The sequence below is a fragment of the Ovis canadensis genome, chromosome 12 (genome assembly GCF_042477335.2).
Source record: "Ovis canadensis isolate MfBH-ARS-UI-01 breed Bighorn chromosome 12, ARS-UI_OviCan_v2, whole genome shotgun sequence".
Lineage (NCBI taxonomy): Eukaryota > Metazoa > Chordata > Mammalia > Artiodactyla > Bovidae > Ovis > Ovis canadensis.
Window position 1 is genome coordinate 49692726 of NC_091256.1, and position 23855 is coordinate 49716580.

Consider the following 23855-nt stretch of genomic DNA (forward strand, 5'->3'; position numbering starts at 1 on the left):
ACAAACTGAATCACTTTGTCATACACCCAAAATTAACACAACAATATAAACCAACTATACTAAAAAAATTTTTTTAATAATCTGACTTTAAAAAGGGAAAAAAGGAAGGGCAAGAGTTATGCTTCAATGATGGAAATGAAACTCAAATCCAAAACAAAAATTATCATCTAGAGAATCTATCTGGATTTTCTTCAGACACAAAAATTATCTAGAGAATTTATCTGGATTTTCTTCAAACATGGTATTATGAAATGAAGCGGCCATACCTAAAAGTTAATAATAAATAGAAAATAAGTGTTATGGTCTTGAGTGTAACAATAGCCATATATAGCCTCAAACAAATCACGCAGCCCTGTCATTCTTGTTGAGAATCTGATGAAAGATAGTCTCACTATAAAAACGTACATATGGGGACTTCCCTGACGGTCCAGCGGCTAAGACTCTGTGCTCCCAATGCAGGGGACCCAGGTTCATTCCCTGCTCAGGGAACTAGATCCCACATGCTGAAACTAAGAGTTTCCATGCTGCAACTAAGACCTGGTACAACCAAAATAAATAAATATTTATTAAAAAAAAACTGTACATATGCATACTCATGTAAAATTTTATATACAATTTATATGCATTTTCAGAGTTACAGATTCTAGGTTAAGAGCTCCTGTCTGGAGCCATAAATCATTACTCAACCCTGGCATCAATCATACTAGGTCAACTGAAAATAAAAAGGAAAGTTTTAAAAACTTCAAATGATACGCCACTAAATTAATAATCCAGTAAATACTTACTGATAATCACTAACAAAAGGATAACAGCAACCAAAGCCATGATGGCTTTTATCTACAACACACAAAAAACAGAAAAGATTAATGTTTCACGTCTTTATTCTGTCATTCTATTTACCACATTACACTAACTCATCAACAGACAATCTCCTTCTATGAAAGGTTTCCAATTTTTTTTTCATATAAACTTGACTATTTGCATCTTTCTGTAATAATCAGAGTTCCCCAAATTTGAAGAGTTATGCTTGTATAGATTTTACTGTTCAAGGCTACAGAGTAAACAGTAATAATCAAAGCCTTCACAGGCCTGGTCTTTATGTCTCTGATTTCACACATATTTCTAATGTAAGGCTAGGAAAAGAATAATCTTTTAGCAACTCTGTCCAAAAATGTCAGGATATTATGAATACCATTGGCATCCAACATAGATGGTTCAATATACATAGTATAAAGCAGCATTTCTTATAGAAATTATTCTCAAAGTATTAATATATTGGAATTCTGTTAGTTTGTGCTCCCCTTGTTTTCTTAGAATTTTTATCTCCATTTTGAGGAATATAATTTAAACTTTTCATGAATAAACCTCATTTAATAAATAACTTGCCTAAGAGCATTCTGTGTGTCAGTTTCACAGATAGGAGAAATCTTAAGATTAGTCCTTAGCTACTTAATATTTTAGGTCCACATCATCTCTCTCTATAAAATTGTCACATTCCTCATCTAATCATAAAATGCATTAATTACAAATTGATTTAAATTTAAATGAAAGTGTTATCATCAACAATTTTCACAGATAACTGATTAAAGATGGTTCATTCAGAAAAAAGGTATCCAGTTGTTATAAACACATGAAACATTCTGGTGGATATCACAAATAGCAACTAGAAGTAGCTAATGAAATGTTTCTAAGATAAAAATACTGCTGACATTTTAGTAGCATTATATTCATGACAAGAACAAAGTGACCAAGAGAATACATGGAAGCTTTGCAATTTGAATTGCAGGGACCTATCATATGATAACCAAAAAATATAGACACAGACTCAGATCAAATGAATATAGGCACATTTTCAATAGGTGTCTGGGTCCACAGTACACTATGAAGTACTTTAGTGACAAAAGTGATCCAGAGAATATATGGAAGCTTTGCATTTTTTTTTAAACCTGAAAACATTTCTAAAGTAATTTTGAATTTTACAATAGCTTTTCAAATTTACCAAAAATACATATTAATTTTCCCTATTAATTTGTGCTAGGGCTTAATATTTACAAGATTTTAATGGAAATATTAATAACAATTTAAAAACACCAAAATAAACAGTTTCTAACACTGGCCAGGAAATGTTTACAACCAAAAATGGCAGTATTCACACGTGTCCAAAGTGCACTTCTTCCAAACGACATGGACAAAAATCTGTTTCTCATTAAACATGTTCACTTATTTATGTTAGAAGTCAGGTTTATTGAGATATACTTTACATACAATAAAACTCACCCTTTTAGAGTTCATTTTGATGCATTTTGACATCTAGTTGTCAATCGCAGTTGAACATAAGACACTTTATCACTCAGAAAGTGCCCTCATACCCTGCTGTAGTCAATCTCTACTCCTCGACCCTTAGCCAGTGGCAACTTCTAATCTCTTTTCCATTTCTATAGCCCTTTTCTTAGTCCTTCCTAAATAATAACTCTGAAGTTAAACCAGAAAATGGCAGTGATGTAGAGACTATTAAAAATATAAATTAAAAATATACTCTAATTTTTCCCCTTAAAAGCATGCTATTTCTTTGATCTGGACCCCATAAAGTACAAAATGAAAATCTATAGCTATGGTTAAAAAAAGCTACACAAAATGTACATTATCATTTTATTAATGGCCATGTGAATGAGTCATGTGTATGTATGGGGAGAGGAGGTTAATGGCTCATTGACTTTTTGTTCCACCAAACTAATTTCCAGAACAGAACATTTGTATAGAGATAGAAAATTTACTCATTTAAAAAACCCAGAAAATTTAAATTCTAGACAAGAGGAGCAATGAAACTTGTATCTTCCCCTAAGTTCTATTTCTGAAAATAAGAGGATTCAACAGGTACACAGACAAAAAGAAGTAAATCTAATGAAACTCTTGGAAGAAATCCTCAGCATATGTCAACATCATGTTTTGAAAGTTATTCCTAAACTGGAAAATGAGAGACTTTAAAATGATACAAAGTATCAGGAGGAAAAAGATGAGATATGCTCATATGACATGAAATTTTCTATAAAATCTTGAGAGAAACATTTTTCTGCTTGATAAGCAGTAGCCATACTTGATTTAAGAAGTAAATTCATTTCCATAAGATGTTTTGCAGGAATATATCAGCATATAATGATTCCTAATTTTTTCCTTGTTAAAATGTTTTACTTCTTATTCCTCTTATCCAAGTACAACCAGGCCCCTGACCTTGCCCAGCTTCTGAGATCAGGCAGATGGGTTCAGGGTCGTATGGCAGAAGACTCTAGAATAATGAGGGACAGTGGGATTTTTTTTAGCCCCCCCATTTGCCATATGAATTCTGACACATTCAATTGCTTTTATTTTTGTCCTCCTTTCCAACAGGAAAATTGTATTTTTCTCTAGCTTGCATTCTACTTTCTAAACATCTGTATATAATGGTATAGGTTGCTCCAAAAAGGTACTAATAATAAATTATAAGTTAATATTTCTTATAAGTCTAGAGGAAGCTAAATTATTAATAAAATGTGGTTTATTCTCTACGAAGAAACCCATGAAAACATCCTTTCAGGCACTGCTTGATTCCTTTAGTTATTTCTAGCCCAAAAGATAATAATTCTACAAATATTCAGAGTTCCACCATGTCTCAGGCTCAGAATATGTAATAATGAGCAAGAGAGTTGTAGCCCCTGTCCTTACAGAGCTTATAATCTAGAGGCCCTTTTTCCTTTATGCCTTTGATCACCACTGGATATGCTGGCCAACCTATCCAGCATTTTCTGATTTACTTACTTTGCATCCACGCCACCACATTTGCCTTCGAAGCTGTTTGGATCTGTTGCTAAAAGCAGTTGCATTATCCGATAAGCTTTCTATATCACATAGAGGATGGAGAGAAGGATTAAACGACATAACAGGATTCTTTTATCTAGTCACACAAAGACAAGAAAATATTAATTTCTACTTCTGCAAATTTATTCCCCTTTAAGCATGAAAACAACATCTTTCCTTTCCTCCACCCACAAACTCTGGTATTCTGTATTCTTAAAAAAAAAAAAAAAGGAAAAAGTGGCTGCAGGTCAGTTTGCTCAATCCACTTTTATGATAAGAGTAAGAGAGGTCTTCTAGGGTCTCAGTGCTTTCAATAAACTTATGAATTCTGTTAGAAAATACTCTTTAGAAACTCAAATACCTGGCACAACTATAGAAAAAATCTACAAGTGGAGAAAGCAGATTCTTAGATGATATCAAAAGTGATTCTGAAGCAAAACAGTATGAATTTTAAAAGTGGTTGAATAATTTTTTTTGTTAAACAAGTCTGTGAAGGACTAATCAGACAGTCATTCAGCCATTCATCATTTAAACAATATGTGAGTACCTAATAAGTGCCAGGAACAGTTAAAAGAATAGAGACTAACATCTGTCAGTAAAGAAAGGTTACTAAGTCACCAGGCAAAGCATGAGATAAATACCCTGGATAAGTTTGAAATAAGTTTGAATAGAAGTGATTAGGCCTATTTTTCATGAGATCAGGAGAGATACAAAGTACATCAACATAACAGGACAAAAGAAAAAAATACTCTAATTCTTCAATAATGAATTTTTAATTTTTCCATTCTCAACCAATCAATTAAAGCAATAATACAACAATAAGATGTTTCAAACTGAAGGGAGCTAATATATACAACTTAACAATGAAGTTTCAAACAACCCAATTGGAAAATGGAGGGAAGACCTAAGTAGAAATCTGACTTGTGGTTGCCTACGGTGGGCAGTGGGTGGGAGGCAGTGGGAAAGGATGGATTGGGAGTTTGGGATTAGCAGATACAAAACATTATATATAAGATGAATAAACAACAAGGTCCTAGTGTATAGCACAGCAAGCTATAATCAATATCCTGGAATAAACCATAATGGAAAAGAATATGAAAATGTATATATATGTGTGTATATATAAATGCTGTATAGTAGAAATTAACACATAAATCAACTATACTTGAATAAAATAATTTTTTAAAAAAGTAAAGGAAGCTAAAGTTAAAACACTAAAACCATAAATACCATTTTTCCTAAGACAAGATTTCTAAACTTTGGCTAAAAAAATGGGAGAAGTACACTATCAAAATACAGATTAAGAATTTCAAGAAATATATGAGGTATCTGTACCTGATTTGTCCTGTAGTTCATCTAGTCTCTCCCCTCTTTCTATTACCTTTGTAATATTTTCTTGCATGACATCAATGACTTCATCCACCTGATTCTGAACACTAGTTTAAAAAAAAAGATTTAAAAATAATGTATTCTTGAGAATTTTACAATTTTTGAAAATTTCATTAGACACTGTAGAAAATAACAAGTTCTCAGAATCATTCAAGTCTAAAGTTTTTAAGTTTAAGGCTTGTAGCAACATTCCTTCCATTTGTGGGCTTGAGTACTCACAAAATTAGAAGACAACATAATATAAATAAAAGTAATATTTAACTTAAAGATAGTTTATTCTTAGTCCGGTTTCTGCAAATTAAATGCATTGTCAGAAAGCTCAGTAACTGCCTATTTGGTTCATTTTTGTAGCCCCAGTACCTGTTACACTGCTTGGGACAGAGTATGCACTTAAGACTTATCAGTTCAATAAGTGAACAATTTGGGTATAAGTCCTGCCAAGCACATCCAGCTACTTGAGAAAGAGATATAAGGCAGTGAATGTAGAGATCTGCATTTAACTATAATGGAAGCACAGCTATTGTTCATCAAGGACCAATCTTGAAATTTCTAGGTAGTTATCTTCCATGAGATGCCAGAGACAATAGCCTAAATAAGGTGCAGCAAGGTGGAAATGGAGAAAATGTACGGCAGCTCCTACACATGATCAGATATTCTTTATATCAATATACCTACACTACATGTGATTTTAAAACAAAACCAACATAACTGAAGCAATCATTATGATCCTAGAATCCCTATAAGCAAAAAACTCCATGGATATAAACAGATAATTGGAATAGAACTCGTAAAATTCCAGATTAATTCTTACTAGATGATCATAAACCTAGGGGTATTATCTCAACAGTATGACATACATGTAATCTCTATGGCTAATGGAAACTACCCAACATTTAATTTTTCTATCAAGTGACAAACAAATTACTGTTATGCTCTCCTTCAGATAATACTTTCCACTGGTATAACCTTCTTAATCCAGCTATTGTGTAACTCTCATCCAATACATTCAATACAATACACTTTCAATTAGGATAATGGAAAATCTCATATTTCAAGATATTTTCATTCCCAGAACACAACTTTTATAGAAAAAAACTTATATACTTATTTACTTTAATAAAAAGGATTAAAAAAGTAAAAACATATTTTCCCATGATCTTTTACATTTCATAGCAATTATAATACTTTGATTTCTATTTGTATTTTATGTTGGTCCTATCTTCACTATTATACCATAAATGCAGTAAAAAAAGAAATTGTCACACTCACTCATCTGTTTCCCAGGTCATGTGAAATGGGCCTGGTAGAAAACAGGCATTCAACAAATATTTTCTGATCTGAATTATATATTTCATTTATTCAAAACTCCTTACTAAGGAGTTATTATTATGCTGTTCATTGTGGACACCCATGTGAATGTTTTGAGCCTGATCCTCAGCAAGATCACAGTCTAGTGGGGAACACTGGCAGCTAGGATTATACTACCATATGTTAAGTGCTATAATGGAAGGAAGTCCATGGTATCTGTCATGCAGCCTAAATCAATCCAGCCTGGACCAGAGATGCCATCAACATTCTGGTGCTAAGTTTTAAGGTGTAAGAGTGAATTGGGCATAGTTAAAAGAAGAAAAAGGTGATGGATGGTGGGAAATTTCTAGGCTAAAGGAATAAGAGGAGGGGATATTTCAGGAACCAATGATTAGCTGGATATGGGTGAAGGAGTTAGGGCAAGAAAAGGGTAGAGAACTTCTAGATTTATAAACTGAGCAACTGAGTAGATATAGATGATGGTCATTAACTCGAAAAGAAAATTAAGGACTCAAAGGAAAAGCTAGTTTTTGAAGGAAGGGGTGGAGATTTATCTCATTTCCAGTTAAAAAGTCATGTGGTAGAAGAAAGGACACAAGAGAGAACCTACCCTGGAAAATATAAAGGCACACAGAGAAAAGACATTTTAACATTGTTTTTAATCCTCCTTGGAGTTTGACAGCACTTGAGCTCCTGAAATGTCTCTAAATATCACCACTATAGGGAAGCTGCATGGTATAGTATAGAGAGACCAAGCTCTGGATGCAGACAGATCTGGGTTTGCAATTCAGTGTCATCACTTACCATGTATGTGGCTTTGCAAGTCATTTTGCAAGCCTCTTTGAGCCTCATATTTTCTCACCTTTAAAATGAAGATGATAATTTTTCCCTTATGAGAATTATATGTGACAGTGTTTTTTAAACACTTAGCATGGTTCCTAATGTTTGGTGTGTGTTTAATGTCAGTGTTCTTCCATTAAGAAAGCAAAAATGTTCATGCTCTGCTACATACACTCATCCCTTATTTTATAAAGAAAATATTTATTTGCATAGTTAACACCCCATCTTGTGGCCTCTTAAGGTACTGTTGACAAAAAAAGTTTAAAAGGTCTGTTGTATTGCAGTTTTATATTTTTGCTGTTCATCATGGGACATTCTTTGGGGACCTTATAAAATTAAAAGTTTAAACCAAGGCTATATATAGTTAGGAGATTTCCTACCCATGGAAGAGAATGTCTACAATTCACTAAAGTGGCATTTATAAGGCTATTATTTAATTTAAAAGCAAAGGAAACATTCTAAAGAGAATCATAAATCTTTATATAGGCATGTGAATATTTAAGATCTTTCCCAAAAATCTTCCCTAAAAAGTAACAATGGAATACTAATAAACCCATTAAAAGGACCTACTGTATAGCACAAGGAACTATATGCAATATCTTATAATAATCTACAGTGGAAAAGAATATGAAAACTATACATACTTTTTCAGATTCAAAGAATCTGAAAAAGTATATATATATAACTGAGTCACTCCACTGTACACCTGAAACTAAACCCTGTAAAACAACTATACTTCAGTAAAGGAGAAAAAGGGACACTGGGCATGTTTTGTGGAATTAATGTTATCAGTATGTCAATTAAATTTGAACAAAGCAACAATGCTGCGGACCCACACTTGTATGGAAATGTCACATATTAAGTGGTAATAACACACCTTAAAGAAACTCACCAGTGCTAGCAATTTTAGTTACTATTCATAAACAAATGCCAGGTATTTGTCCTTGGGCAAGTGGTGTGGCATGTTATGCTCCACCATTTTGGACACACGTTTGAGTCATGCCTTGGTTAGATAGGTACTCATGGGGTTGTGCCAATAAGGTTTAAATTGTGTGGTTTGATGACTGATCACCTTCTAAGTAAATCTGATAAGTCTTCAGCTCTAGAGTAAGAACTCAACCGTCCCTTACTGTTCTAAAATTCTGTGATCAAAGTTATTGTGATAATTTACTATGCACACATCCATATTCACATGTATGTGTGCTTGGCACTTACTAATACAGACATAGTCTGCAATGCCCACTATGTACAACCAACACTGGTTTAGGAGTTCAGCCGGGAAGTCATACTGAGAAGAGTCACTGGGCCATACTCAGTACCAGGCTCAGTCTGGGGAAAGATGTCAGACAGGAAATGAAGCATATTGGCAGGGGAAAAACAGATGTGTCATCAGTGGAGTCCTCTTCTCCAATGGCAGGTGAGGTATGTATGTGGGTGGACAGAGGAGTCACTTTGGCTCAAAGAAGGAGAACCTCTTTGCCATGGCATCCTTGCAACCTTGAACGTGTTGTGGTACTTTCGGAACACGAGAGGGTGAGTGACTTATGAGGTGGTTTTACTCACCTCTCCATCTCCCTCTGAAGACTGTCATGAAACAGTCTGATGACACATGAATCTTTCTGCAGGATATATCTGCAGACTATAAACCCCTATAAACCTGGGCTAGAACTGGCTCCTTTGTAACAGGGTATCTCACAACTCAGACTGCAGCTTCCTATAATCATTTTTGGTGTATAGGACAAGAACCTAGGGAACTGGCATCTTTGGCTACTCTTCCTTTGACAACCTATGTGAGTAATAAACTGTCTGGATCTAAGTGGCTCATTGTATCTTGACTGTCGAAACAGACCCTTGAAGCAGCAGAGACTCTCTTCTGCTGGCCTCGAAGGAGCAAGCACTGTGGGTTCTACGGCTGTAAGGAAGTGAATCCTATCAACAACTACCTGAACTTGGTCAGGAGCTTCAGATGAGATCAAAGGCCGGGCGACGCCCTCATTTCAGCCTTGTGAGACCTTGCACAGAGGGCCCACCTAAGCAGTGACTGAACCCCTGACCCATGGAAAATGTGGGTTGATGAAAGTGTGCTGTTTCAGGCTGCTAGGTTCAGGGTAACCTGTTATGCAGCAAGAAAAGATGAAAACATCCCATTTAGTGTACTAATTTGTTGGTACCTTGATTCTGTATTTCAGAATCCATTAACTAGGATTTGGCTAAGTGTGGGCCTATTTCTTCATTCCAACGGCTATGTGACTAAAACCCAAGTATCTCATCAATAACTTGACACCATATTATAGCACCCTTCTCACTATGTGCCATCTACATCCAGACTTAGGGGAGCAACTACCCCTCCTTAGATCTTGAACCTGGGCCATTCCGTTTATTTTCCAGTTTATCTTTTATAGCGTGGTAATTTTCTAGGGCTATTTCACTTCTCCAGTTATTCCTTCTCCCTTCTTGTCTGGACTCATATACTTCTTACATTAAATACATTCACTATAGCATTACCCACCATCTACCACCAATAATATACACAGAAAAGCTTTAAACTGAAAATTAATGAGCCATAAAACTTAGATCAGGGCTTCCCTGGTGTCTTACTGGTAAAGAATTCACCTGCCAGTGCAGGAGACATGGGTTTTATCCCTGATCTGGGAAGATCCCACATGCCTCGGAGCAACTAAACCCATGCACCTCGAGAGAAGCCACCATGATGAGAAACCTGCATATCAAACTAGAGCAGCCCCTGCTCACCACAGCTACAGAAAAGTCCACGGAGCAACAAAGACCCAGCACAAGCAAAAATAAATGAAATTATTAAAAAAAACAAACCCTTAGATCAATAAATGGGTTGCTGCCGCTGCTAAGTCATTAGGATAAGCAATAGATATGAATAAATTCTGGAAGTATATAAAGATACTTTAATTCAGAAAACTAAATCTATTATGTTGCTTTTATTGTCATGCTGAAAATGGGAATCATGTTATAAGATTTAAAAGCAAAATAGACCTTGAGATTATACTAAATAAATGAATTTGATATATAGTAATCAAAATCAACAGCCAGGAACTGCATTTCCTTAGCTATAATTAAGAGGTTGCTCTGTGGAAAAAAAAAAAAAAAGACTGGGTTTTTACAACCTAGAATATCAGTTTACATCAAGGCTCAGCAAATTTTTTTCTGTAAAAGATAAGACAGAATAGAGTTTTTAGATTTTGTGGATCATAAAGTCTCTTGTCACTACTACTGAAATCTGTCATTATAGTTTGAAAGCAACTAAGATAACAGGAATGGCTGTTTCAATAAAACTTTATAAAAACTAGATTTGGCCCATAGGTTATAGTCTGCCAACCCCTGGTCCAGGTACAAATATGATAATCATTTAAACAAATAAGTATCTCACAAACTTACTGCTTAATTTTATCATTTCTAGGTCCAAATCTTGGTCCAGATGGTCCTCTTCTGAAAAAAACCCAAAAAACACCAAATACAATTAATAAGGAGAGCATTAAAACAAACACCAAAGCAGAAAATACACACATATTGAATTCTAAACATGGATCATTCATCATAAGGAACCAGATTTTACTAGTATTGATAGAACTTAACAATACATAATCATATCTGTACTTCATTGGTACTTAGTACAGGCTGTCACAACCCAGTTCTTCTGAATGTTATCAGTTTCAATATAATTCTTAGTTACACACAGATATTCTAATCATTAAACTTTGAAATACCACAACCAAAGTGCTAGGGATTATGAATAACTTTATGATCAATTATAAAATCCTCCTGCAATGCAGGAGACCCCGGTTTCATTCTTGGATCAGGAAGATCCCCTGGGAAAGGGACAGGCTACCCACTCCAGTATTCTTGGGTTTCCCTGGTGACTCAGACAGTAAAGAATCCACCTGCAATGTGGGAGACTTGGGTTCGATTCCTGGGTGGGGAGGATCCCCTGGAGGAGGGCATGGCAACCCACTCCAGTATTTTTGCCTGGAGAATCTCCATGGACAGAGGAGCCTGGGGGGCTACAGTCCATAAGCCTGCACAGAGTTGGACATGACTGAGCAACTAAGCACATAGAACACTGTAAGTCCAATTACCTTGAATTTAGGCTCTAATGAAATGCTAATTTTCAGGGATGAATATAGAGAAAAAGCCATTCAAAACACTAAGTTCTTTAAAGTTATGTTTTTTGATTACTTATCTTAAACTTATTAACATAACTAAAGGGAAATGGAGTCTATGAAAATATTAACATTTCTCAAATTCTCTCTCCATTATAATCAAGTGTTGTATCATTTAAACCAATCCATTTTAATACACTGGAAATAAAAATTTTTGGATATTTTAAGTAATTTTCCTTCTTCTGATGATAGAAAACAAGGTATAAACCACAAAACTCAAAGAATAGGTTCTGACCAATTAAACATTAATTTACCATTTCCCCCTACTCCCAGCCCTTGGCAACCTCCATCCTACCTTGTGTCTCTTATGAATCTGACTACTCTAGGTGTCTCAGGTAAGAAGAATCATGTGAAATGTATCCTTATGACCAGCTTCCTTCACTTAGCATAATGTCTTCAAGGTTCATTCATTTGTAGCGTGTTTCAGAATTTCCTTTTTAAGACTGAGTACTGAACTATTCCATTGTATGTACATACAATATTTTATCCATCTATCCATTGACAGACACTTGGGTTACTTATACCTTTTGGCAATTATGAATAATCCTGCTATGAATGTAGTGTTGAATAATCTTTAAAAATTATTTTGGAATTTTATTTGTCTCCCTTTCAATACACAGACAGAACCACAGTGTACAGGCGTTGATTCTGAATAAGTGTGCCGGTTTTGTCATCAGGCCCTTTGGAAGTTGTACAGCATTATTTGGGAGTAAATCTCCAGTGTACAGAGTTGGCCTGAAAAGTTTGTTTCTTGCTTACATTCAGGTAATCACTTATGTGGCCAAAGCATCTGACCTTCTTTTCAATAATGAGTCCTTTGTTCACAGGTAGCTATTGCTGTAGTCTAAGGCTTCTCACTGTAATTGGCACTGTTAGCAATTAGCTTTTCGACTCTTGAAATTTTGTTACCTATAGGAAATATTCTTCCCACTTCATCTGACCTTCCTGCCAAAAATGGTACTATCTCCTCTTATTGGATTTGCCTTCCATCCTATAGGCTCTTTTTGTCCATTGCCTCATGACTGTCAATTACTTTTATAAAGTGTTTTTTATTGGGGGTGGGGGGAAAGTCTTTACAAAAATCTCCACAACATTACAGCAGAGGGAGGTAAATGCTTCCTCCCAGACTTACCGTGCTACATCAACCTTCAGAGAAAACTCCTGCAACAGTATGTCATCCTTCCTGTCTGTGCAATTAAAACTTAGGCCCTTTCTAATTATAACTGCAAAGGATGGATCAAGTTAATTAATTGTGACAGAGCATCAGGGCAATTCAATGGGGAAAAGATAATCTTTTCATCAAATGGTGGTGGCACAAATGGCCATATGCCCCCTGGTCCCTTTACTTCAACCATATATAAAAAATTAATGTACAACAGATTATAGACCTAAATGTAAAAGCCAAAATGTTAAAACTTCTGAAAGAAATCAAAGAAAAAAAATCTTAGAATCTTTGGGTTTGGAATAAGCAAAAACAATAAAAGAAAAATTTAATAAACTGATTAAAACTCTGCTCTTCAAAAGATAGTTAGGAAAATGAAAAGATTAAATTATAGACTAGGGGTAAATATTTGTAAAAACATTTATCTGATGAAGAACTTGTAAAACATATGTAAAAAAAAGCTCCTACAACTTAATAAGACAAACTTAGAATTGGGCAAAAGATTTTAACACATACATCATGAAAGAAAACATGAGAATGGTAAACACGCACAAAAGAAGTTGTTTAGCATAATCTGTAGTTAGGGAAATGCAAATAAAAACCATAACGGGATACCACTATACACCAACAAGAGTGGCTAAAATTAAAAGACTGACCATACACAGTGGTGATGAGGATTTGGAACAACCAGAACTTCCATACAATGCTGGTGGGAACATAAAGTGGTACACACCACTTTGGGAAACAGCTGTAAACATATACCAGCCATTTAAACATAAATTTAATGTATGTTAAGTAAACATACTTACCATCCTAAGTATTTACCCAAGAGAAATGAAAGCATAAGTCCACATAAAACCTGTACACAAATGTTTACAGCAATTTTATTTATAATAGCTAAAAACTAGAAACACCCCAAATATTCATCAAGAAGTGAATGGGTAAATGTTCATACAATGGACAACTACCCAAAATTAAAAGAGACTAACTATTGACACATAGGACAGCATGGGTCAAACTACTAATACATGTGACCTCAAGGGTGAATCTCAAAATAATTGTGCAGAGTGAATGAAGTCAGTAAAAAGAAAAATAAATAAAGACGCATACTGTATGATTCGACTTACCAAAAAAATATAGACAATACAAAGAACAGTGATAGCAAGCAGACTACTGGCTGTCGGCGGACTGGAAAAGTGACAGATTACCAAGAGGTTTGAGGAAACTTTTGAGGTGATGGCAATGTTCATTATTTGATTTTTCTGATGATTTCACAGGCATACAATGGATATGTCAAAATGCATATTGTACACTTTATATGTATTTTACTGTATGTCAGTTACACCTCAATAAAGCTGTAAAACAAACAAAAATAACTTACAGAAAAAAGTCCTCTTCTTCGTCTGAATCATCTTCTAAAAGATTTCTCTGTCAAAAAAAGAAAAAGACTTGAGTTTTCAGATTCCCAGGGGCTTACAAACTGTTAGGGACAGAGCAGTGAAACAAGTTCTATCCTGGTGAAATTTCTTAACTCCAAGCTTCCAGACAGAGGGAAGGATAATTACATGTGCTTCACCAGAAGCTAAAAGATATGGAACCGCAGTGCAGACTTTCTAAGAAAATGCTTATAACACAGAATCCTCTGACTGACTGACCACAAGGTAGAGAGAGGTCACTGAAGCTGGCGTGGGAGTAAGGAATGCAGGCAATCAGGAAGGAGCAAGTCCTTTCTCCTCCCTCTGCCTTCCAGTTTCTATCTATTTACAGAACCTAAGAAGGAGTCAGGAGGCAAAGGAGAAATGTACTGCAGTTGCAGAGTCCAACTCCAGCATCAGAGAGAGGAGTATATAAGGTAGGTTTTGGAGCTCAGAGACAAGGCTTAACAACTGGCACCTAATAGTGACTCAGCCCACGAATAGCCCTCGACACATATTTGAACTTCCAAACAAAAACAACTTCATATTTTTACCTTATAAGATACAATCATTTTTCTTAAAATGAGGAATTTCTTACCTCCTCCCCCAAAGGCGAAGATATAAAATTTCAAAAGGAGGCTAAAGAAGAGCAAAAACGAAAACTTTTCGGCATACAAGACCTCCAACAGTATATACCTTGTAGGTAGAATATTGCCTCCCCACAGATGTCTACATGCTAATCACGGAAACCTTAACTATGTTCCCTTCATGATAAAAGGGACTTTGCAGAAGCAATGAAACCAAGGATCCTGAGGTGGGAAGGTCAATATGGATTAATCACGTGAGCCCAGTCATCAAAGAGTTCTTAAAAAAGAGAGAGGCAGGGACTTCCCTGGTGGCTCAGTGGCCAATGCAAGAGACAAGGATTGGATCCCTGGTCTGGGAGGATTCTACATGCCCCTGAGTAAACTAAGCCCATGTGTCACAATTACTGAACCCATGCTCTAGAGCCCATGAGCTTCAACTACTGAGCCCACATGCTGCAACTACTGAAGCCCGTGCATTCTAGAGCCTGTGCTCCTCAAAAAGAGAAGTCCCACTTGCTGCAACTAGAGAAAGCTCACATGCAGCAACAAAGACTCAGCACAGCTAAAAACAAATAAACAGATAAAAGTAAACAAACTTTCCAAAAAAGAGACAAGGAGGCAGAAGTGAAAGAGGCGGGGGGCACTGGAAGATGCTACACAGCTGGATTTTAAGATATAGGAAGGGGCATGAGCCACACAGGGCAGACAGCCTCTAAAAGCTGGGGAAAAGAAAGAAAACCACCTCTTTCCTAGACTCCTGAAGGAACACGGTTCTGTCAGTGCCTTGATTGTAGCCCAGTAAGATCCACTTTGGACTTCTGGTCACTAAAACTATAAGATAATAAGTTTGTGTTGTTTTAAATTTGTGATAATTTGTTACAGCACCCATAGGAAGCAAATACACCACCCATGTACCTTTTCTGAGGAAGTTACCCAAGGAATTACACTGGCTAAGAAGAAAATTCAATCACAACAAAGATCTTAAAATGGAGATTGATATACTCAGCAGGTCTAATAAAATGTGTGGTCAAATCTAAAGGGAAGATGATAATGTGATTATGAATTATAATGCACAGCTATTGAAAAAGAAAACATGTAATATAAAGAAAAACTTTAAAGAATCTCAAACTTTTCTAACAAAACCCAAAAGCAGGAAGAGGAGAGTAAAGTGAGGAAGTAACAGCAAAGTGACATGCTCATCTTGGTGGAGAGAGAAGTGGAGGAAAGGGGAAGAGGCCTGGAATGAAAAGTAGTCCAGAGGGGCATAGTTCTCAGCATGTTGACAGAAAACACAAATTTAAACATTATTGCTAACATGTATGGGTTTCCCATGTGGTGCTATTGGTAAAGAGCCTGCCAATGCAGGAGAGATGGGTTCAATCCCTGGGATGGGAAGATCCCCTAGAGAAGGAAATGGCAGCCCACTCTAGTATTCTTGCCTGGAAAATTCCATGGACAGAGGAGCCTGGTGGGCTACAGTCCATGGGGTTGCAAAGAGTCAGATACAACTGAAGCAACTTAGCACGCACACGTTAACATGCAAAGTTAGTAAAAGAGAGAGAAGGAAAAAGGGAGAAAGGGAAGAAATTTTTTAACTGTCTAGTGGTCCTGCGGGTAGGGGAAAAGTAAGGAAAAATAATCAGCTTAGCAAAAGAAGTTAGGGAAACTTGGGAAAACCTAAGAAATATAATGCAGGACTTCCCTGGTGGTCCAGTGGTTAACAATCTGCCTGCTAATGCAGGGGACGCAGGTTTGCTCTCTGGTCCAAGTTAGATCCCACACACTGTGGGGCAACTAAGTCCATGCATCTCAAGGTGAAGCCCTTGTTTCTTGAAGAGAAAGCCCACGTGCCACAACAAAGAGACCATGAGCTTCAACAAAGACCCAGTACAGCCAAAAAATAAATAAAAGTAACATCATGAATATCATTATCTCTATATATCATTATAAATAATACACAATGAGCAAGAAAAATGAAAAGAGGATTGCTCAATATTTATTTAACAAATATGTTTGAGCATCTTCTGTGTACCAGGCACTGTTCTAAGGACCAAGCACCAGCTTTGAACAAGACAGATAAGGTCTGAGCTCTTATAGAAAAATATCTGATGGTGATAAAAGTTATGCAGAGAATTAAAACAGTGATGGGATAAAAAGTGACAGGGTGACTAAATGAGATTAGGCTGTCAAAGAAAATCATTCTCAAAAAGTGAAATTTAGGCTCAGATCCAAACAATATCAAAGAGCCAACCAGAGATTAAGGTGAAGCACATTCACTGCCAGCAGAGGGACCAGCTAGTGCAGAAAATATCCAAGTAAATTAGTTATCACAATAAATATGAACGGTCTGAATGCTCCTATTAAAAGTAAAAACTATATTTGAAGTTCAAAAAAATTCCAGCCATTATCTATTTATAAGAAACTGACCTAAAATAAATGTCAAATAAAGAATGGAAAAAAGAGAGAGATGGAGAAGATATACTAGCAAATTCTAACAAAAAGTAACAGGCTGGGAAAGAAATCTGCAATATACTTTCAGACTAAAGGGTCTGATTATCTCTATTAAATAAAGATCTCTGACAAACCAGTAAGAAAAAGACACAAGACAGAAAAATCATCAAAGGAGAGAAATAGATAATTCCTAACAGAAAAGAAATGGCCAATGACCACATAAAAAGATGTTCAAAGTTAATAATATTTAGGAAGATACATTAGTGACTTCTTTCAACAAATATTTCTAGAATGCTATTGTAGCTAATAAGTAACAGACAATCATTACATTCATAACACAGCTTATTTGCCCTGTATATTAAAGATACAGTGTTAATTATAGTTGCCCAATGAGAAACACAATGAAAACCAATGTTTTTACACTTATCCATGGAACAAACACAAGTGCTAAGTATACATTATCACAAAAAGGGTTACATAATACAATAAGATAGCATTTCACACCCACTAGGCAGATAATGACAAGTGTTGGTGAGGAGAGATTGGTGGTGAGGAGAAATGTGGAGAAATCAGAACTCTTACGTATTCCTGGGTGGGAATGTAAAAACTGTGCAGCCATTCTGAAAAACAGTTTGGCAGTTCTTCAAAAGGCTGCACACAGAGTTACTGTAGTACCAAGTAATTCTACTCCTAGATATTTACCCCAGAGAAATGAAAATATGTGTAATGAAATGAAAACAAAACTTGTATGTTAATGTTCATAGCAGTAGTATTCTTCATAATGGCCAAAAAAATGTAAATGAGCCCCAATGCTCATTAACTGATGAATGAATAAAGTGTGGGACATTCATATATTGGAATATTATTCAGCAATAAAAAAGAATGAAGTACTGATACATACTACAACATGGATGAACTTAGACAATATCATGCTAGGAAGCCATTTACAAAAGACAACATAGTGTATGCTCCCATCTATATAAAATATCCAGAACAGACAAAGCTATAGATCTATGGTTGCCTAGGGTTGCAGGGATGAGGAGAACAGGGGTTGATTGCTAAAAAGTACAGTTTCTTTCTGGAATGATGAAAGTTGACTGTGGTGATGATTACATAATTCTGTACTAAATATTAATTACTAAAATCCACTGAATTGTATACTTTTAATGAGTGAATTGTATGGCATGTGAATTATGTCTCAATAAAGCTATTATCAAAAAAGTGTAATAGAAAAGAGAAACAAAAGTTTAAAAATTTTATAAAAGTGATTTATAAATTCTTAGAACCAGTTATCAAATGTCATGATTTGATAAACATTCAAAAGGAGGACTCTATTTAAACAGCCAATTTTGTTCAATTCTGGTATCTAATATTCTATTTTTATAGCAAATTGTGGTAGTAGTCAACCAACAATGTAGAAAGGAAGTGCCATTCTTTGAAGTAGAACTGAGTGAGACTGCGTATCTTATATTGTTGAGTATATACATAAAGTTGATTTTAAAAGTTTACTAAGCAAAAAAAAAAAAAAAAAGTTTACTAAGCGATTTGTCTACTGGTGGATTCTATCCTGCTTCAAGAAAAACAAAAACAAAAACTGCAGAAAGAGAATAAAGGGATGACAAATGATTCCTATACTATACTTCAAGATACCTCTATATCGTAACATGCTGGACAGAAGCTCTGTGCGAAAAAGGAGTGTGTAAAATGAAGTCAAGTAGAGGAGGGACCATGCCCTCCAGTTTTTAGCATGATGCCTAGCATATAATGGGTAGCAATATTTATCTGTTGCATGAATCAGCAAATAAAGGAATGATAGGAAGATAGGAAGCGAGGGAGGGCTTCAGGTGGATGAATGAAAAACAACAGCTCTAATTTCTTCCCTCAATAAATCCTTATTGATTACTTATTCTAAAAGAAAGCTATCTACAATATTCATATCAATGTTGTCTTCCAAAATGCTGCATAATTTCTAGATTTATACAACTCTACATAGAATATTCCAAAATAAACAAGAAATTGAACATTATATAAAAGCTATTCTGGCTCTGAGGCAACTGCAGGACCAGAATTCTTTATCTGCAATTCCAAAACCTAAAAAGTTTTGAAAACCAAGAGATTTTGTAAGTTTTGCAGTCAAAACTCACTTGGAGGAAAAGCTGACCTGAATTGATGTTAGCTAATTTGTGTATATACTTAGAATAACCAGACATTTCACTGAGAAACATTAGTATGTTCGGAGGTGCTGCTCTAGACTCCCCCAAAAGACTCTTTTAAAATGTGCACTAACTACCTCTGTAAAATCTGAAAAATTCTGAGGAATTCCAACCACATTTGGCTCCAGAGTCCGAAAGAAGATATTGTGTATTTATACGAAATTCCCCTTGAAAGACTAGAAAGAAACTGGGAACAAAATGTGGTCACTAATAGAAACAGAATTTGGCTGAGTCCCAATCTAAGTAACATATATTTTTTAATGTTTTCTGTGAAGAAAACATATAGGATTCAAATATAGCCATAAACATTAGATTTTTCTAAAATTATTTACAAAGTAAAACAAATTTTTAATCTTTCCTTTTTCAAGATTAAGATTCTGAACTTACCCTTTCACTTTTCACAGAACCTGTGACATCATCATCATTTAGGTGGCGCTTGAACTTGGGAGGCATCTTTTTTAATGAGGTACTCTTCTACTTCCCAGCAGGATAAATCTTTACCACCTTAAAGAGAAAATAAATTTCATCAGATTTGAAACTTAGGGGTGCAAGCTAAAGTAGTAAAAACAGCACACAAGGCCTGATGTGATGGGGCCCCCTCCACTTCTCTGACTTTCACTGCTCTCTCTCACAGGGTCTCCACACAAGTGACCCTGGCCTCCCTCCATGCGAGGACTCAGTACACAAAAAATAGTTAAAACCCTGAGAAAAATGGAGGCAACTTTTAGAGAACATGTGGAGAAAATCAGTGACAACATTTTTATAAAATGAAACAGAAGACTCCACAGGAGAGGAGGGTAAAACAGGAGGTTGTCCCCTTGCAAGTGAGACATCAAATGCTTAAAGATTTTAATTTGGAGTCAGAAGACAGAAAACACTTCAAATTCTCTCACTCACTTTTAGTGAGTTGCATCAACAATGATTCCATTTCCTCATCTGTATAATAGTGATTTCTAGGCTTCTGCATGGAGTTGGGATGGTCATATCAGATTAATACATACATGCAAAAACATTCTGTAAATTATAATGCCCTGTTCCAATGCATAACACCAGGTGCTCCAAGGAAAGGGATATGTTTGCTAAGCGCTGGGTTAAACAAAGTCAGGTTTTCTGTTTGCTATAGAAAGTCTGTTTTTAAACTGCTTATTTGCATTGAGTTTTTCCAGGAACATGCTTGAATATGCATCATATTCAAAATTTTCTTGAGAAAAAGCTGACATATGCAAACAGAAGTTGTCAGTATCTTGGACAAGAAGATGGATGAATAATGAGAACAGCTAAGGTGTACTGAATATTTTACTATGTGTTAGGCACTGTGCTCAGTAACTTACACACATTTTTTTTTATTCTTTACAGCACTTCTTTGAAGTAAGCACCAAGAAACCAAGAGAAAACTAAGGCTTGGTAAAAGATAAGTAACAGCATTAGTCACTCTACTGATTGAAATAGCAGAAACATAGGCCTAAATTATTAATGACTGTGCATGATCAATTTTAGTATTTACTCAATAAGCTATCAGGTTACACAATTCTGTTCTATAAAGACCATTTCCCTGTAACAACCGATCAGCTCTTTCCCTTTGCACAAAACCACCTCTAAGATCTTTAAGCATAATTAGGCATCAATTTGGTGGTTAATCATTCACTTAAAAAAGAAAAAAACAAGCCCAGAGTCCAGTTTCATAAAAGATAAAGTAAAATTTTAAGTTGACTTCCCATCCAAACAAATTGATATAAACACTCTTCTTTGATAAGAAATAATTTTCCAAACCAGAAACTTAATCACTTGTAACAAAAACCAAGTACTTGCTACCTAAGTAACAGCTCTACAGTTCTTCATTCTACAATATTTCTGTCACGCACATCCAGCATCTGACCCATTTTATTCCTCATACTTCGATTTCTGAATAATTCATTCATGCAGAATGTTACAGAAAGTATGGAGAAACAGATGACAAAAGAAGCAACCAAAGGACTCGAGCTTTTAATTATACCTGTATTTTATTTATATTTTAAACCTTACAAAAGGGCTGCTTCAACATCCAAAAACAAATAGCAGGCAGACTTACATAACATCTTTGTGAAACGTACAGTAAAACTACAAGTTTAACGATGAGCAAACCCAAATTCAGGGTCCATAATCCAAGAATCAGCTTCATGAAGGCAAGAAATCAGTGACTGACAAACATAAAAGGCATCAACAAAGCAGCAGGCAGATTATTCTGCACTTGATGAACGACAGGGCAAATGATATTTGCACCAGACGACTAGCAGAAATAAACCATGCTCAGAAATTAGACTTATATATATTCTCCCTATATCTCTCCTGCCCAAAATACATATAAATTCAGGTGTTTGTGTCTAGGTATGTATGTAAACAACAGAACCTTCAGTGATGTATTTCAACATCACCAATACATTTTTCTGTCACATCACCATAAGCTTCTTATGCCATCATCATACGTTCACAATTTCCTGTATTTTTTGAAGAGGCAGTACGTAATATACTTCTAACCTGTTGTTTAGTAAATGTTGGCTTCTTTTTTGCTTTACGCAAACAACAAGCACACCAAAACCCCTAGTATTTCATTTTAGAAAAAGCTTGAAATCTGTATAGAGGGCTCCCTTTTCCCAGCCTCCGTTCCCTTTCTGACTCCTCTTCCTCAACTCTCATCAGCAATCTTGGTTGGTGCAGTTTCACGGAAATAAGTGACTTGGATGGACACCGCCTGAAGATGCTCTTCACAAAAGCTGTCAAAGTGTTAATGATTCACCTTACCCTTCCGGTCATTATAAATGCAACGGGATTGGCGCGCTCTCTCCCCAGTCTTTGAATAAAGAAACAAATTCATCCCTCCAGCGAGCAGCCCCGTTCACCCGCCCCCCGCATCAGTCGCACCGGGTCACGTCCCCCGCCATCTGCTCCAGACTCTAGTCCTTTTTACCCCAAGATACGCACTCACATTCCGGGCTGCCTCCCACTCTTCTCGTCTTCCCTATCCCCGCCGCTGTTGTCCTCCCATCTCCCCAGAGCACCCTACAATTCCTATTCTTCTCCCCCTTAACCGCCCCTGTTTGCACACCCAGGTCTTGATCATTCTTCCTCAGGGTAACCCGCCCCTCCGACCCCAGCCTTTCCCCACTCGGCGACCCCCGAGGCCAGCCCCTCAGCCCGACGCGGACGTTGGGGGCGGCGAGGCACGGACGCCGTCTCCGTTTCCTTCCTCCGCACATCCGCCCCTCCCGTCGGGCCCAGGAGGACGGCCGTACCTGAGTCTCCCGGGGAGCGCCCGTCAACTCTCCCGGGCGGACGGCGCTGGACGGGCGGGGGAAGGAGTGGGAATCGGAAGAAGAGAGCAGGGAGGGGGAGACAGTGGGCGCGGACCCGGCGTCGGCCGCTCAGCCGCAGCTGCGCCCCCGCTCATCGAGCCGATCGGCCCTCCGCAGCCTGGCTCCAGGCTGAGGGGGCGGGTCCAGCCCACGGAGATCGTCGAGGGAGTCGATTATCCCCCTCAGCTCTCCTCTTGGAGGCCGCCGCGGACGCGAAGCTTAGGCCTGGATGCCCCAGGTGATTTTGTCTGTTCAGGGAGGAAACACAGTCGCGGGTTCCCGGGTCCCAGCCGAGGTCGGGCGTCCCGGGGAGGTGGAGGAAGGACTGAGAAGTCACTCAGCGCTGGGCGCTGAAGGCCTGCTCGAGACTGGGGTTGATGAGGCGTTGATGAGGCGGCGCTTTGTGCGGGGTCCATCCCCCGAGCTAATGCAGATTTGCCGAAAAACCGGGACGGCTCGAAGCCTGAGGACTGGCCTTTTCTGAAGGAAGGAGATCTGTGTGATCCCTTGTTTATAACATCAGAGTTAGACGTATAGATCGTCAGGGTTACTAATCTCGTCTCCCTATTTTAGACTTTAGGAATCTCTCTTACAAAGAGATTTCCTTGAGGTTGCCCAGCTCGGTGGACAGATTTTTGAGTCTAGGTAGGACTCAGTGTTCTCTCCCCAGTAAGCATGCTGTAGAGTTCTAACCTAAAATGCCTGGGTCCAGACACCACGCAGGCACCGGAGCCTTATCGTGGGAAATCAACCTTGCACATCCATTCTCCTGTTCTCTTGACTCTGCCCACCTCCTCTCCCCCCGGGTTAGTGGTTTATTTAAGCCGATAGTGCCTGGGCATAGTAATCCATAACGGTTCCAGCATTGTTTTTGTTATGTCTTGTTTATTATCCATTCCTCCCAGATACTCCCCAGCTGGATTGTTCTTAATGGTTTTTTTCTATCAATTTTTTTCTACATGTCATTTTTACGAAATATTTTTAGGTTCTTTGTTGAATAGTGTTTTGATTTAGTGCATATTTAAGCCAAACAAACACTAAGTGAAAGATACCTTGGTTGTCACTGAGCACTGGGGGCTGGGCTCCCTGTGTTATATATAGCAGTTTCCCACTAGCTATGTTTTTACACATGGTAGTATG

At 37.0% G+C, this 23855-nt stretch overlaps 1 protein-coding gene across 2 annotated transcripts in view; it reads right to left on the reverse strand.

Annotated features, from left to right (window-relative positions):
* Window positions 1-23050, reverse strand: part of VAMP4 (vesicle associated membrane protein 4) — a 28784-nt gene extending 5734 nt beyond the window's left edge. Inside the window, exons 1-7 of one of the 2 annotated variants that reach the window (XM_069545659.1) lie at window positions 22656-23050; window positions 19774-19890; window positions 14102-14148; window positions 10777-10827; window positions 5167-5267; window positions 3793-3872; window positions 786-837 (exon numbers count right to left, since the gene is read on the reverse strand). In XM_069545659.1, coding sequence (XP_069401760.1) covers window positions 786-837; window positions 3793-3872; window positions 5167-5267; window positions 10777-10827; window positions 14102-14148; window positions 19774-19839 — 397 coding nt within the window. In that variant the 5' untranslated portion in view covers window positions 19840-19890; window positions 22656-23050. The remainder of the gene's footprint in view (window positions 1-785; window positions 838-3792; window positions 3873-5166; window positions 5268-10776; window positions 10828-14101; window positions 14149-19773; window positions 19891-22655) is intronic. The other variant, XM_069545660.1, reaches the window with a different exon arrangement.
* Between the last annotated feature and the right edge of the window lie 805 nt (window positions 23051-23855).